The following is a 14684-nucleotide window of genomic DNA, read 5'->3' as shown; positions in this document are numbered from 1 at the left end:
CGGTGCTCCTTTCTTGCATCTCTGGTTGCTGGAAGGTCATAGGCTGTTTTTCTCAGAGGTCTTGGTCTTTTTCCCTCAGAAATGAATCTCAAATGCTGCAAAGCAGTCCTCACATGATTCTCTAGATATCATCTCCTCACATTATTGTCAGGCTCTGGCTTGACCCTTTTAACTCAATCAGTGTAGAAAAGAATATAGAGCACCATACTGAAGAACTTACACAGCTGCATTTAGGGCATTTCTGGCACTTTGAGCCATCAGTATAGTCTATCATGAAACTGAAAACTTTCCATGGCTACTTCTTAGCCTTGTGGTGCATTTCTTTTAGTGTTTTGTTTGGAGTTTTTTGGGGGTTTTTTTGGCTTGGTTTGGTTTGTTGTTTTTTTTTTTTTAAGCTTAAAGATAAATCATTCAACTCTATTTGTATTACCAGAATATAAAGGGAATGCAGGCAAGTAGTTTTCTGTGTGAAATTAATTCATTAATTACAAAGCACTCTGTGAAGAGCTACTGGATTAATTTGAAAGCTGTAATTAACTGGTTAGAAGCAGGCTGCATTCCTGCTTGATGTGCTTGCATCACACTGTGTGAAAGTCCTACAGCCACAGCCCAGTCATTCCTCAATACCCAGCAGCCTGACTGATCATTTTTCTGTCACCTTTCTGCATTTCCTTCTCTTTTTTTCTGTGTCTACTCCTGCAGTTACAACGCTGTTTATTCTGTACAAGTGTACATTGCTTAATGGTAGAGGAATTAACAGATTTTCCTTTAAGAGTTTGCACCCGCAGGTCATGTTTTTGTATTTAATTCTGTTACGTTCAAAATCTGCTAAGTCTAAGACATTTCTTCTCTCTCTTTTATTTATTTTTTTTTCTTTTCCTCCTAAAATACATTGTATCTAAGTTGCTGAAAGATTTTTCCAGTGATAAGCTTTGTTCTGAGAAGTAATCACTGTCCAGTTTCATATGAAGACAGTGATTAGTGCACGGAGAAACTGACTATATTCTCCTGGGAAGTTAAAATAATGCTACTATGATTATCATTGTCAAATTAGCATTGAAATACAGAATCCAGGGCTGTCCATGCTCAAAAAATCTTTCACTATTTGCAATTTTGAGATCTACTTTTAGCATCTTAAATTATCAAGTGCTCACGAGAGGCATGGTGAAATCTTTACTGATTCTGCAAAGCCCAGTAGAAAGCCCATGGAGCTGAAGGGAAGGTGTGAGCAGGGTGTTGGTTGAGGAGATCACTACAGGTCACCACTGGATATTGAAAAAGAGAAACTGCCAAGTTCACCACCTGGAAGGAAGCAGAGCAGAGGGCCCTGGGTTATTTCTTCTTTGTAATGAAACTGAGGCTCATGTTTCCATTGTAAAATATCTGAGAATGATCATTACAGAAATACAGATGCAGTTCTTGTGTCTGACTTAGCTGCTTTCACTAGCTACCTTGTAGAATGTGTTGGGCAGTGAAGATACACCACTGCTCTGTAAATGCAGAAAACAGTTACGCCAAGATGAAGGAGTCCTTAAGTAGGAAAAAAAAGCCATTACAGGATCAGAAAGTAACTATAACAATTATTTAAATGGCTGAATCAAGCCTTTATAGAGTAATTTCTCATCAGCTTCTCTCAGGAGCAACCTCTGTTTTCTTTTGACAAGGAAAATAGGTCAGAGATGAATTGTGTTCTAAAAGCAACTGTATGCCAGCAGCTTAAGGAGCTGCAGCCTTTCTTTCTACTGGGAACTTGGCCTTCTGCTTAGAGCAAATGAGTGAGTCCAAGAGAAAAAAGAAGCCTGAATTTGTTCTTAAATACAGAGGTCACAATTTAGAGACTGCAAATGAAGAAACAAACAAAAAAAAAATTATTAAGGGGCAGGAAAAAAAAACTGGTCACAAGGTTTCATTAGAGAAAGATACGTTCATACTTGAGGCCATTTTCTGTGTGCTGAAAACTGTGTACCCTGCTCTCTGGCAGCAGAGAATGGCAGCCAAGATTCCAGAGCAGAAGAGCAAAGTGGTCTTTCTTGCTTGCCTCAAAAAAAATTAATAAATAAATAAGCTGGGGGATTCTTGAGTACACTTTTTTTTTGTGCATACATTTCACACTATTTTTGAGAATAGTCTTGGCTCACATTGGCTATTTGCACTCTTAATGCCTGCTGGTAGTCTCTAAAGCATCCCAAAATTTGGCATCTCTTTGCTTAGGTATGTTGGAGTTTGTGCACAGTATCTTACAAGTTTGATCAATGTATAATATGCACATGCTCAAGAAGTACCAAAAGAAAAATACTACAAAAGTATTTGAAGGAAACCTGGGAGAGGGTTAATGTTCTGAAGTATCTGTATGTTGTTGTGCTACCTTGATAAAACTGGGAGATGTTTATGATCAAAGCATTAATAAAACCAGAGTCCTTTTGCCAAGGTAGTTAATTTCTATTGGCCACCTATGTTTACACTTGTGACATAAATGCGTAACTTAATGGAAGTAAGGTTAAATGAGGGAGGATAAGAATCATAACATCTAGAGCTTCAGCAGTTCTTAATGTCATGCACTATGAACTGTATCTGTCAAGCTTACTAATTTTGTTTTGGGGTATTGAAAGGGGATTTAATGTGTTTGTTTTTCCTTTACAATCTAGGTACTAAAAGGGCAAATATCTCAGTAAAATGTGAATTCGTTCTCTAGGCAAATATGACAACAGGATTAATTGTGCTTGAATTGTGCTTGAATCAGTATTTACTGAATGCTTTATTTTTGATCTAAAACAATATAAGGGGTATGTGTATGTGTGTGCGCTATGTTTCTAAGGTGTGAATATGAAATCTTAGTAGAACTCCATACTTCATAGTTTTATATTTTCCAGGTGTAAAAAATGGGATTTCTAGAGGTCCATAGAGGTCTCCTTTGTGTAGATACTGTCACTAGCTCTTCTCAAATGTCATTGCTGAAGTAGACACATGCTTCTCTTAAGCCTGAAGTTTCAAGCTCCTGGCTGTGACATGTTTTTTTGTGTGTTGAAAAAGTGTGTTTTAAAAATACAATCCAACATTTCCTTTAAACATTATTTAAGTGCCACCATTTTGCAAAAGGCTCATGGAGCTGGTATCCAGCAATTAAACCCTTGACTGTATACGTATGCATCCATGCACAGCTTCTGCTCCCACGGTGAATGGGTGCATTAGCTAACCATATGCACATTTAGTTAAAACCTGACTTAGAAAGCCTGCTTTTATTCTGAATCTACTCATTAAGCCATTTCTAAGCAACAGATCAATTTCTGTAAGCTTTACAAACTCTGAAGTGAGATGTCTAACAGGAGTCAGTTCCCTTTCTTTCAGCATGCCATCTTTAGTCCTGCCCTTAAGTAGGAAGGGTGATTTTTCCGCTTCACTGCTTTTTTCTCAATCAGAGCTAAGTTGGATGATGTAGGATCCCACAGGTTTGTGTACTGTGCCTGAATGATGCTCAGGTGGTCACTAGAGGTGAGCTCTTATAAGAGCTGAGTTCTGTAGTGCATGGGGAGAAAGGGGAGTAGAGGATACTGTTTGCAAGGACCTATTGGAGGGCTGGATGCAGAGATATGCTTTGCAGCAGATGGCTCCTCAGCACGTGTCTTACACTAAAAGTTGTGGAAAGTAGCTCTCCTCTTGAGAATGGTGTTTACCTCCATAGGGACAGCACTGCCATGTGCGTGAAGTGCTGTCACGCTTTCAGGGAGGGTTAGGGAGAAGCAGGCTGCAGCCTATCTAGTTTCCCAGTGCAGTTACCCCTTTGTGGAAATGTCATGCGAAACCACGTACTGTCTTTAACTGACACCTCCACACATGAGTGGTCCTGTGCTTTCCTTTGCTCCACCTGAAGCAAGACCAGCTGGTGGGGAGCTGTGTCCCAGCCAAGGGGCAGCAGCCCCCCCAAGCAGAGGAGTCTGTCCCTGTCCTTCAGGAAAAGGGTGTATAGAGAGTTTGAGTTTGCTGCAGTGCTTCAGGGATAAGGGTGCCCAAGGATTTTATACTTTTCATATCAACTCAGTGTCTTCATGAGGAGGTCACCCGGGCTGTGACTTCTGCAAGTGCATGTAGCAGCACAAGTGAATTCAGAGCCTGAGCTCGTGGAAAAGGCATTCAGAAAACTCATGCAGATCTGTATACTCCTTCAATTTAAACAACATAAAGTGTTCATGGCCTGAAGAATTGTTTGTTTTCTCTTTGCTTTGTTTGTTTGTGTGCTTTAAGTAGTGTCATTTTGGAAGGAGGATTCATGCACTTTGTGTATCCATTTATGCTTACCGCTTACTACTTCCCTTTTCTGTGTGTGATATTTTAAGCTCGATTACCTCCCAGTGCTGATATGTCTGTCCTGCCTCGATAAACTCAGCTGATGCTTGTTGGCTTCATTGCATGTTGCCAAAAATACAAGCTTGAGAGCAACGGGATTCAACCAAAATAAGCACTGAAGGCAAATAGTTGCAGGACACCTAGATACACTGAGCTACAAACAAATAATGAATATTAAATATACAGCACATTTCAGCTACTCTGTCTCATCTTTTGCTGGAGCTCTGTCTGTGTGAGTGTTTTCTAACTTGCTCTTTCTCTTTCTTCATGCTTTCGTGGATTCAGAGAGAGGTAAATGATTTTCATTTTCCCATTATTCTTTGTGTTTATCTTTCCAGCATGCACCAAACAGTGCTCATATCAGTTTGCTTGTGAATACTGTCATTCAGAAACTTAACTGCAGTGAGGTGCATTTATGTCTCTGCCACCTTTTCAGCTTGCTATTAACAGTATTGTCAAGTTGAACTGTGTGTTTTTTTCCGTATCTCAAGCCCTCAAGTACTAGAACAATTTAAATTTATGCTATGCAGTGGATTTTGATATTGACTTCTGATGTTTGAGTTTAGACACTATCATTTTGTGTGTTCTGAAATGAAGGAAAATTCATTATAATTTTTTTCTTTAAGAAAAAAAAGTTATACTGCCTGCTAGGGACTTTAAGAACTAATTTTAGCAACAGTTGGAAGTGTTGACATTTAACTTCCAATTTTTGGCATTTGATTTTTGAATGCAGCTGGGTTGGTCACTTGTCCTTGGAGTCAGATGAAAAACTGTCACCAGCACGTTTGATTTGTTTGGGTGGCACAAAGGAACCCTTTGGGATTCCTGACACCGCTTCCCGCTGGTGGGAGCGCACACAGCGAGGCATTGTAGTCCTGCGCTCTGCAGCGCAAGGGCTGCAGCCACGCCAGGGCCTCCTGCTCATAGAATCATGTCTCGCGGATGCGGCGCGGGTTTTGTTTGCTCTTCTAAATTGTACGGAGTTGGTGCTGGGACTGCGTGGAAAGAATGTAGCTGAGAGATGCAGGCAGATGCTCAGGTTTGCTTTGTGGAATATAATGAGAATGCTTTCCAGGCTTGACTGGCTTTTAATCAGTTCTTTAGGCAGAGTTGGCCCAGGGAAATGTTTGAACTTCCTTCATTATGGCTTTGCAATCTAATGTAGATTTCATGCATGTAGGAAGTGATGATCCTCCCAGACTAACACTAGCAGAAGTGTGCTGCAAGCAGATTTGTGGGTAGTGTCTGTGCATGATTGCTTGTTCTCTGTCTGCATAATAAAGAGCAAAGGAGAACTAGTGAGCACTGCTGATAAAGAGATTCTCAGTGGAGAGATTAACTGTTCTAGTGCAGTCTGCTCTCTTCTTCACTGAAATGTGTGGTAGTGCTTTGAGCTCAACTTGATGTATCTCTTTATTAAATCTTCAAATATTCCCTATAAACAAAAGCCTACATCTACCAATTAGATCTGGAAGATAGAAGTGTTGTTAAAAATATCTAAATACTAATTTGTCAAAATAAATTTGCAGGATCTCCTGCAGAGAGGCTGTTTAGAGGTTCATAGGCATAATAACACGTTCATCTATTTTTAGGAAATTTAGCATTCACAGAGTGCTAGACTGGCCATCCTGAGGAGTTAAACCAGCAGTCTGTGATGCTACCAAGTAGAAGCAGCAGCTGCAGTGGACTTGACAAGTAGCTTCATTTGTGTGTTTTCTCCTTGAAAATCATGCTGTGCAGGGTAGCCTCCCGCCCATGCATATTTCATTAATGTTGTGAAGCAATTAAGCAGAAAAAAATCCACCGTGAAAAATTGGTGGCAGTAAAATGTCAGTGGTCAGTGTCTCCGCTGGTTTTCATAGGATCTGTCGCTGAAGGTCTGTCTTCATTTAAGTTTTTGTAAAAACCGGACTGAAGCCTAAGCTGCTGCTCCTCTTGTTGCCTTGCCGTGTCTGCCCAGCAGCTGAGCAGCAGCCGTGCTCCACTGAGGATGGCCTGTGCCCCTGGCCTTCCTCTTGCCAGCGCCTTGCCAGCACTTTGAGATGGACTGTCAAGGGCAGTCTTGGTGGTGATTCCAACAAACGTGATGGGCTTCCTCCTTGTCTTGTCCATTAGAACAGTATTTTAGCCATGTGATCATGAGATGAGGCTAGCAAGGAAGACTAGCATGGAACAAAAATCTTAACTCTGTGGTATTTGTTGGTGCACTTTGTTGACACAGTGAATAGATCAGGAGAGTGTGGATATTAAGTCATACCTTGGCATAACTCAAGACCTCAACTCGTGACGTGGCCATGTAGATCTGTGTTTCTTTGAAAGGGTGGAATGTAGACCTTGGTATTAAAAAGGGGCATGGTTTGTAGCATCCTTGTGCCTGGAGAGGCAGTGGCAGCAGGCATGTCCCCTGCCCTGCACAGTGAGGTGGCAGCCAGCCTTGGTACATGGGGAATGGCTTCTGCAGCTGTGTCAAGTTCAGGATGTTGGAAGGAAATTGGAGTGGAAATTGTGCAAATAGTTTCAAGCCTGGAAGTGCTGGGCTCCAGAGGGCTGGGTTTTGGACATATTGGTTCGAGGAAGGTTTTAACAAACTAACTTGGATGTGCACAGAGCTGTGACAACGATAAGACATCAAAGAGTAACCGGGAGGCTGTGTGTTTTAGGGTTGCCAGATTAAAGCCTCTGAGTATTGCACAAAGCTAGCAAGTGACGTTGTCAAGAAATGAAACACACTCAGCCTTTCAGCAGAGGATAATTTGCACTATGCATTTTATGCATGAATTAGGAAAAACAAGCTACATTGTTCCAGTGCCCTTTCAGGAGAATTTAATAAATGCAGAACTGATTTATTGCTTCAAGGGTATGCTTTTTTTTTTTTTTTTTAAAGTTCTGTGAGGACTGAAATAAGAAAAGACTCCTAGAAGTCTCTGTCTGCTTCAGAGAGGATCTTAACTACCTAGGCCAGAAACTCATGACCAGGATGTGTATTAGTGGACCTGCCTGCTATACTGGGTTGGAATTGGGCAGCAAGAGCTCTGCAAGCTGGAGCTGTTGGAGTAAAGAATTGCAAAGCTTTTGTACATTTTTAGAATTACCAGAAGATCTTTAAATTTTTGTAATGTATCTTTGCTGCATGGTTTCCTGCACCTAACCTTACTTGCCATTTGTGACATTAGAATACTTGGAAAAAGCCTCTTGAAAGAATGAGCTTGTTGGTGTTAAAATTTATCCCCTTTTCTTCCCGTATGACCTCTCTCACTTTCCTTGCTTTTGTCCTTGTCTGCTCATTTATTCTGCTCTCATGGACACTGTGTTGTCTATCCACTGTGTGTGAATGGCAGCCTCCTGCCAGACGGCTCCTGACCCCACTCTGCCATTGTGGCGGCTGCTCTCCCCCTTTTTTCTTCTTTCTCTTTTTTTTCCACAACCCTCCCCTCTCCCCTTTCTCCTTTATTTTCCACAAATCTCTGGGCATCTGTTTGCAGTAAAGCAAAGCAAAATCTGAAGATTATGAGCTCAGGAGCCTGTTTCACTGCAGCCCAGCAGGGTGTGCTCTTTGATCCCACAGGAGCAAGTGCACACTGTTACATAGAAATAGTCATTTTCTGGAGGCACTTTTAGGTGAATTTGAATCAATTTTAAGCTGAGCCTAGAGGATATCATTTTCTTCTTCAAGGATTCTTGTTAAAATTTGTGGTACATAAATCTGCAAAGCAATTTACATTTTCCTGCATATGTATTATTTTAATACAGTTGTTCTAAATACCTGCAATTATCATTGGTAAAAGTAGAAATTTTCTTATTTCCAGATTCAAGGCTTGGCTTTTTTTTTTTTTTTTTTAAATAAGGGTTAATACAATTCTACAGTCCTTTGGAAAAGTAAGAAAAGGCAGTGGAGAATGTGATGTTTTTTCAGGCCATACTTAATTGGGATGTCTCCTAGGACTGTAGCCTAATAGTGGCAAATGGCCATGACTGCTATTCAAACAGAACAGCATTAGCATAAATCACATTTAGTGTGATTATATTCATCCAGGGTTGAGCAGCTAAGTGATGCCTAGCCAGGTGTTAAATAGGTATGGCTATCTAAGTTCTAGTCAATTACTGTAGACATTTGCCAATTAAGGGGGGTAAAGGAGCAAATAAAAATGAAATTCCATTCCACTTAGCACCTTACATTATCTTTGCAGTTCTCTAATTGCTTTTTAAAATGTCTCACAGTTGTATTTTAAACTATTCAGCAGAGCCAGTCTTACCTGCTTGTGCAACAAAATGCACTTTCTATCTGTTTTCTGGCTTTTTCCAGGCTACTAATTTACAGCAAGTTCCTGTGTCCTGAAATGTACTAGTGGATAAGGTACTATATGTGCAAATGGTTAAAAAACAAATCCTGGCCCTTCTCTGTAATGCCATACCAACAGAAACGATCTGCTTGTGCTGTGAACTTGAGGGAATATAGAGATGCAATACACTGTTCTTCCACTAAACGTCATGCTGCTCTCCCCACTGACATGAAGGGAATTGTACTGGGAGCTGTGGTTTAAATCCTGCTAATTTCACGTGTGCCCACATCCCACGGAGAATGGGAAGACTCCATCTGGATGAGATGGGGATCTGTTCATTCTGTGCAACTTTGTATCCTTCCCTGGATTTCTTAAAGGCTTCTCAGTTTATTCTTTCTCTTGTTTTCCTAGCAAGAAGTAAAGGCAAGGGAACGGTGTGAGGAGGTATTTGCCCTTTTCCATAAATTTCTATTGCAAGCACGTTACTCAGCACTTCTTCATTATTGAAGGAACTGGTTGCCCATAAATCTCACTTAAATGTTAATCAGCTTCAAGTGAGCTGCTGTGGAATGGAGGTTTACAGAGTAAGTGACCCAGAAGGGATCTGAAGTAGAAGAAGCATCAGAGAGCAGTCTTGGGGCTTACTTGGTATTCAAGGCTTTGGACAGATAAATTGTTGCCTTCTGGTCCTGTGAAGGGAAATGTTGCTCCAGAGTTTTATTCTGTTAGCCATGGTTTTGGGAGCAGCTACTACAGAGTGATCAAAGCCATGCCCTTCATCCCAGAGAGCTCTGCTCTCCCTGTGCTTCACAGCACCAGGCTGCACCAGGTCCCTGCTGCCAGCCTGTCTCCTGAGGTGCTTCTCAGAGCGTGGCAGGTAGGTGACTTCAGGAATTAAGGGAATCGGTGGTATTGTTTGTGCTCTGTCAAAACAGAAGTGGATGATGTGCTTGCTAATTTTGATTGATGACTTGGAAACAGCTGGTGCTGGCAGGGTTGTGTGTGATACACTGCCATTGGTTTTGAGGAGCTTGGATTTCCTTCTCTGCCTCAGCAGGCTTACAGATGATCATCTAAAGGTTTATGCATGTTCACAATTTCCATATGTAATTAGCTGATTTACTTTGTTCAAGCTGTTCAGGTATTTAAAGTAAGGCACTGGTGCGTGTGTCTCAACCACCACTGCACGGGCTTTATTAGCTCTCAGCAGTCAAGATTGATGTGCTAGCTGGTGTCTCATTTGCTGCTGTAATTGCACTGTAATTTTACACAACCTGGCTTATACACGTGTCCTGTTAATTCAGGAATATTTACTGTAGCAGCAGGAACAGACACCACTGTCTGAGGCTGAGGCCTCCTGGCTGCATGGTACACAGCATCTCAGCGAAGGGCTGCTTTTCCTGCTCCTTCAGGCTGATGGTGCCTGAGTAGGATTTCACAGGGTGAAGAAGGCATTTCCTGGTATCCCTGGGCAAATGCCAGAGCAAGCAGTAGGAGCATGAAGACATCTGTGGTGCAGAGTGCTTCCTGACGTGTGTGAAGACTTTGCCTACCGGCTCTGTCATTTCACTGCTAGGCAAAAGTCAGACCAGCCATTCATAGGCTGCTTGAACTTGGATTTGGCTGGCAATGTAATATGTCATCCAAACCTCCAATACTTGCTTTGTACCATCTTATTTTTATTAATGACAAGTTTCTAGCTAATAGCTTTTAAGCTACCAGGAGGTGCAAGTTATGCTCTGTCTGTGCAGCCCCTCACATGTGATGGCCCGATCTCATCCTGATGCTTCACAGTGTTCCTTGGGCTCCAGGTTTCTATTTATTTGAATGGGGATCTGCACAGCACAAGCAATTCAGCAAAACAATGCAGGGTATACAACTACTCTTCTTGTAAAGGAACCCGTAAATCATTCATTTACACATCCTTGAAGGGCTTTTATCGATTTGAGGTTAATGCTTCCAAATAGTGATAAATAGCTATTGTCACTCCAAAAGAACAGGCCTTGATCCAGCAATGAGGTATATGCAGCAGGTTGCTTGCTTGTGCATCTTCGCTAGCCTGTGCTTACGATCACAGCCAGCATGTTTGTTTTGCATGCAATTCCAGATGGAAATCTCTATTTTATTTTCAAAGTGTTCAGGAAGGAAGGAGCCCTTCTAAAGCAAGGCTTTGCTTGTGTAGAAAAAATGCTTCAGTTATTCCCAGGATGCTCAGTGTCTCGGTGAACTTGCAGTGCAGCAAAAGGGAAGAAAGTGCTGAAAGGCTCTTGTAGATTGTGGCTGAAGTATTGGGAGTGGGGCTGGAGCTGCAAGACATCCAGGCATCTTAACAGACAACCTCTTCTGGGATTATTGCTGTGGGGTTTGCCACAAGTCATGAGTCATTGGATTAAGACATGCCTATGTTGTTACTCCAGCACTGTCCCTTTGTAGGTGCCTGTGTCACACATACAGGCACACCAAAGCAGAGGAAGAGCTCCAACCTGTCTGTAAGCACCCAGGCGAGGGGCAGCCATTTCTTTGTTGTGAGGATTCATCACGGACAAAACGTAGTGCTGCCACACTAAATACAGGAAATGTACTGAACTTCAGGGTAGTGCTCCTGCTTCCAGTGTGGGGCTGGAAGTCCAGCTCTCCATCAGCCATCAGCATCCTGGCGTGCTTTCCTGTGCTGTAGAACCAGCTTCGGGTTCCTCCTCTGTGAAAGAGTGAATTAGCCTCCATCCCAGGAGCGTCATGAAGCAAATTAGCACTACAGGGAGAGTGATGAGCTCTTGGAGCAGAGGCAGCCCTGAATTCAGTATCTAAATGGAACATGTCAACCCTGTTGCTTTCTTTACACCGTGCTCATGCTTTGGCTTCTTCAGAAGCACATCAGCACTTAAACAGCCTGAGAACGAGGAAGCACCATACTGACTTTAGAAGACTGTACTCTGTTGAGGCGACTAGTTGGAACAGTGTAGAAAATCTCTTTCATAGGGAATCCTTATTTAACTTTTGAAAAAATAAGGTCAGATATTTAGGCCAATTACTTTGAGCAAAACTCAGCAGGTTCACATCTCCCTTATGCAACCAGATCTCTAATTACTATCTGCATGTTTTAAACACTTTTATACAGTCCTTCTAAATGCATTCTTTTTCTACCTAGACCACCATTTGCCATTTTTCATTTTTTTTTAGCATTTAAAAGCTGCATGTGTTTTTAGTCTTATCTTCTAATTCTTTCTCCTTTGCCTTTAGTAAGTATATATTTTTCTATGTATTTACAATTGCTTTTGGAGTTATGGGTGTTATGTTCAATAAATTGTTATGAAATTGTAATAAGCTGTTTAATTATATAGATAACTCATCAACGCTTATGTAGTTTTTCATAGGTGTGCAATGTATTAAATTTGAAGATCTGCATTGTCTAAGATGTGTTTTATTCTCTAATAGCTGAAACACACATGGTAAAGGACAGATCACTGCAGGTATTACTGCTTCTAATGTGTCAATTCATTTTGTTTGTGCAGAGACTTTGCATATGTGGCAAGAGACAAAGACACCAGAATTCTGAAATGTCATGTGTTTCGATGTGACACGCCAGCAAAAGCCATCGCCACAAGTTTACACGAGATCTGCTCAAAGGTAAGTGGATGTAAAGTCATCCACACAAGCCTGCTGAGAGCCTCAGAGCATAATATACAGTCAGCCACCTCACACTGTTAGCTTTGTATCTCTGGCAACCAGAAATGAGACAGGGAGTTTGTAAAGGATACAAAGGAATGGGAATAGTGGGAGGATGTGCATTTAGATTTGAGGATGGTGATACTTGTATTTAATTGATAAGCATATATACAGAGAGTCGTCTTGTGTAATAAAGAAGTTGTGTGTTGAAAAGGGAAAAAGAACACATTCTTTTAATTAATGATCAGTGGTGGTGTGTAACTTTGTAAATAAATTAGACCTTGTTTGAATGGTATGCTTCAAGCAGGACAGGCATGAAAATAGTTGCCAGTGTTATGCTGCCCAATTAAAAGAAATCAGGGAGAAGGGGGAGAGCTAAGCTGACTAACAGTAGAAGGATCTTTGTTCCCGTAGCAGCACTGTCTGTAATACTGTAGACAACTGTTCTCTTCAGTCATTTTACATTAATCTGCCAACATTCCCTAGTTATTAATTTTGATTTTCTTGCGTGATCAGTTCATGAGTGTCCTCAGTGCAGCAATGTCTTGTAGTGCTGTGACAGCACATCCTTGACAGCTGGAAAAAATGTTTAAAAGGCTTTATAGGGAGATACTTAAGCCAGAGTGCTTGAAACTGTTTTTATTTCTTTTATTGAGCTATGGATTTGAGGCTGCATTCACCTTTTTAAGAATATGCTGACGAGCTGCCCCAACTGGTGGTGGGGCTGGGAGTGGCAGGGGCCATTCTGGGTGACGCTGCACAGCATCACTGCAGCAGTGGTTCACTGGAGATGCCTGGACTTGCTGTCTCTCATCTTTCTCCTCCGACTCAGCTCTCACAGATTTTTCTAGCAAGTCTAGCAGGGAAAAACAATTTCTACAAAAGTTTCTTTAGTCCAGTAAGCACAATATCAAGTAAATGCAGGGGGTATCTGACTTGTGCTGTCAGAAAGGCAGGAAAGCTGTCATGTAATTGTGGCATGAAATTCCTGGCAATATTGGATCACAGAGTGACTGAACATTTACAGCTAATAGTAATAGAGAGTAAAAGAGAATGGTGCTGTTGAGCAGAGTTGTTCCTTCATAATTCAGCAGTAGATGAAATCCTGATTCAGCAAAGCACCTAGCATCTGCTATCTGACACACTTGACCTCTTTGCTGAGCCAGGGCTTCTCCCTAAGCTAGCAAGTATCAATTTTCATCCTCAAGTGGGAATACTGCCATGTGTCCCCATAAAAGATAATACTTCCAAAATATGAAACCTAGCAATAAATAAATAAATAAATAAAAGGGAAGAAAGCAAAGATAAATGAAAAGATAAAATAGCCAGAAGTATCTTCAGACCAAGTGTCGTTCACTGGAACTCTAGTCATCTCTACAGCTTAATTACTATCAACAGTCATCAGAGTTAAAGAAGCAGATCGCAATTTCATATTTTGGAAAACCTCCCTTAACTTCCCTGGGACCCTCCTCAGATGTGTATTTGTAGAGAATGATCATCCGAAGTGATTGTTTGGAAGTGTTTTCCTTTTTGTTAGTATTGTGGGAGAGGAGCGTGTTGCATTTTGCATGGAATTTTTAATGTCAGATGAAACATAAAAATGGAAGAAAAAATGACATGCAGCAGAGGATAGATCAGAGAGGTACATGAATAATGAACATACTTCTCTGTGTGTTAAATATTTGTTTCTTGCAATATTACTCCTCACAATTTTTCTGTTGACAAAAATGGCTAGTTTTTTAACTCTTCCATTCTTCTTTCATCTAGTCTTGAACAGCTTATAAGTTCAGTATGTAGATAAGGAATGGTGAATAAGCCATGGGCAAGCTGAAGTAATTTATGAAGAATAACTTGTTTAGTCACATAGTTTCTGGCTAATTTGGGAAATTAGAGTTCTAATAGGAGTATATCAGGAGACTGGTACTTGGAGTTACTATTTTACAACATCTTTCAAAAAATGCTGCATTATCACTATCTTATTCAGATTATGGCTGAACGGAAGAATGCTAAAGCTATGGCTTGCAGTTCAATGCAGGAGAGGACAAACGTCACCCTTGATGTTCCTCTGCAAGGTACCATACATTACTGCTCATGTCCATGGGATGGGGCTATTTCAGATATGTTTTATTTCTGATGCTGTTTCTGACCAAAACGGTGCCTGTTGGTTGGAGAGTCTTTTAACCACTGTATCTGACTCTAAGGTGGTATTGTATTAAACATTTTAATGTATTGATCCTGTTCACAGTAACACAGTCCTGGTAAGTTATGTCAGTTTGCACACTGTCTTTTATTTTAAAATACAGCTTTTGCAAACACAGTTTGTCATGCTTGTGGCTACTTGCATATATTGTCCAGTTCATATCAAAGTACTTCTTGAGATGGCACATATCAGCCAAA

The 14684-nt window shown here is 41.0% G+C and overlaps 1 protein-coding gene across 18 annotated transcripts in view; it reads left to right on the top strand.

Moving 5' to 3' along the window:
* Positions 1-14684, top strand: part of APBB2 (amyloid beta precursor protein binding family B member 2) — a 153529-nt gene that overhangs the window by 130681 nt on the left and 8164 nt on the right. For 16 of the 18 annotated variants that reach the window (XM_052682765.1, XM_052682769.1, XM_052682777.1 and 13 more), the window contains 2 exons: positions 12134-12248; positions 14272-14359. In XM_052682765.1, coding sequence (XP_052538725.1) covers positions 12134-12248; positions 14272-14359 — 203 coding nt within the window. Of the gene's footprint in view, positions 1-4413; positions 4633-5184; positions 5381-12133; positions 12249-14271; positions 14360-14684 lie in introns of those variants that run through there. The other 2 variants (XM_052682782.1, XM_052682780.1) reach the window with 2 other exon arrangements.

The sequence above is a fragment of the Tympanuchus pallidicinctus genome, unplaced genomic scaffold, assembly GCF_026119805.1.
Source record: "Tympanuchus pallidicinctus isolate F22 unplaced genomic scaffold, pur_lepc_1.0 scaffold2, whole genome shotgun sequence".
Classification (NCBI taxonomy): domain Eukaryota; kingdom Metazoa; phylum Chordata; class Aves; order Galliformes; family Phasianidae; genus Tympanuchus; species Tympanuchus pallidicinctus.
This window is presented reverse-complemented; position numbering and strand designations above follow the sequence as displayed.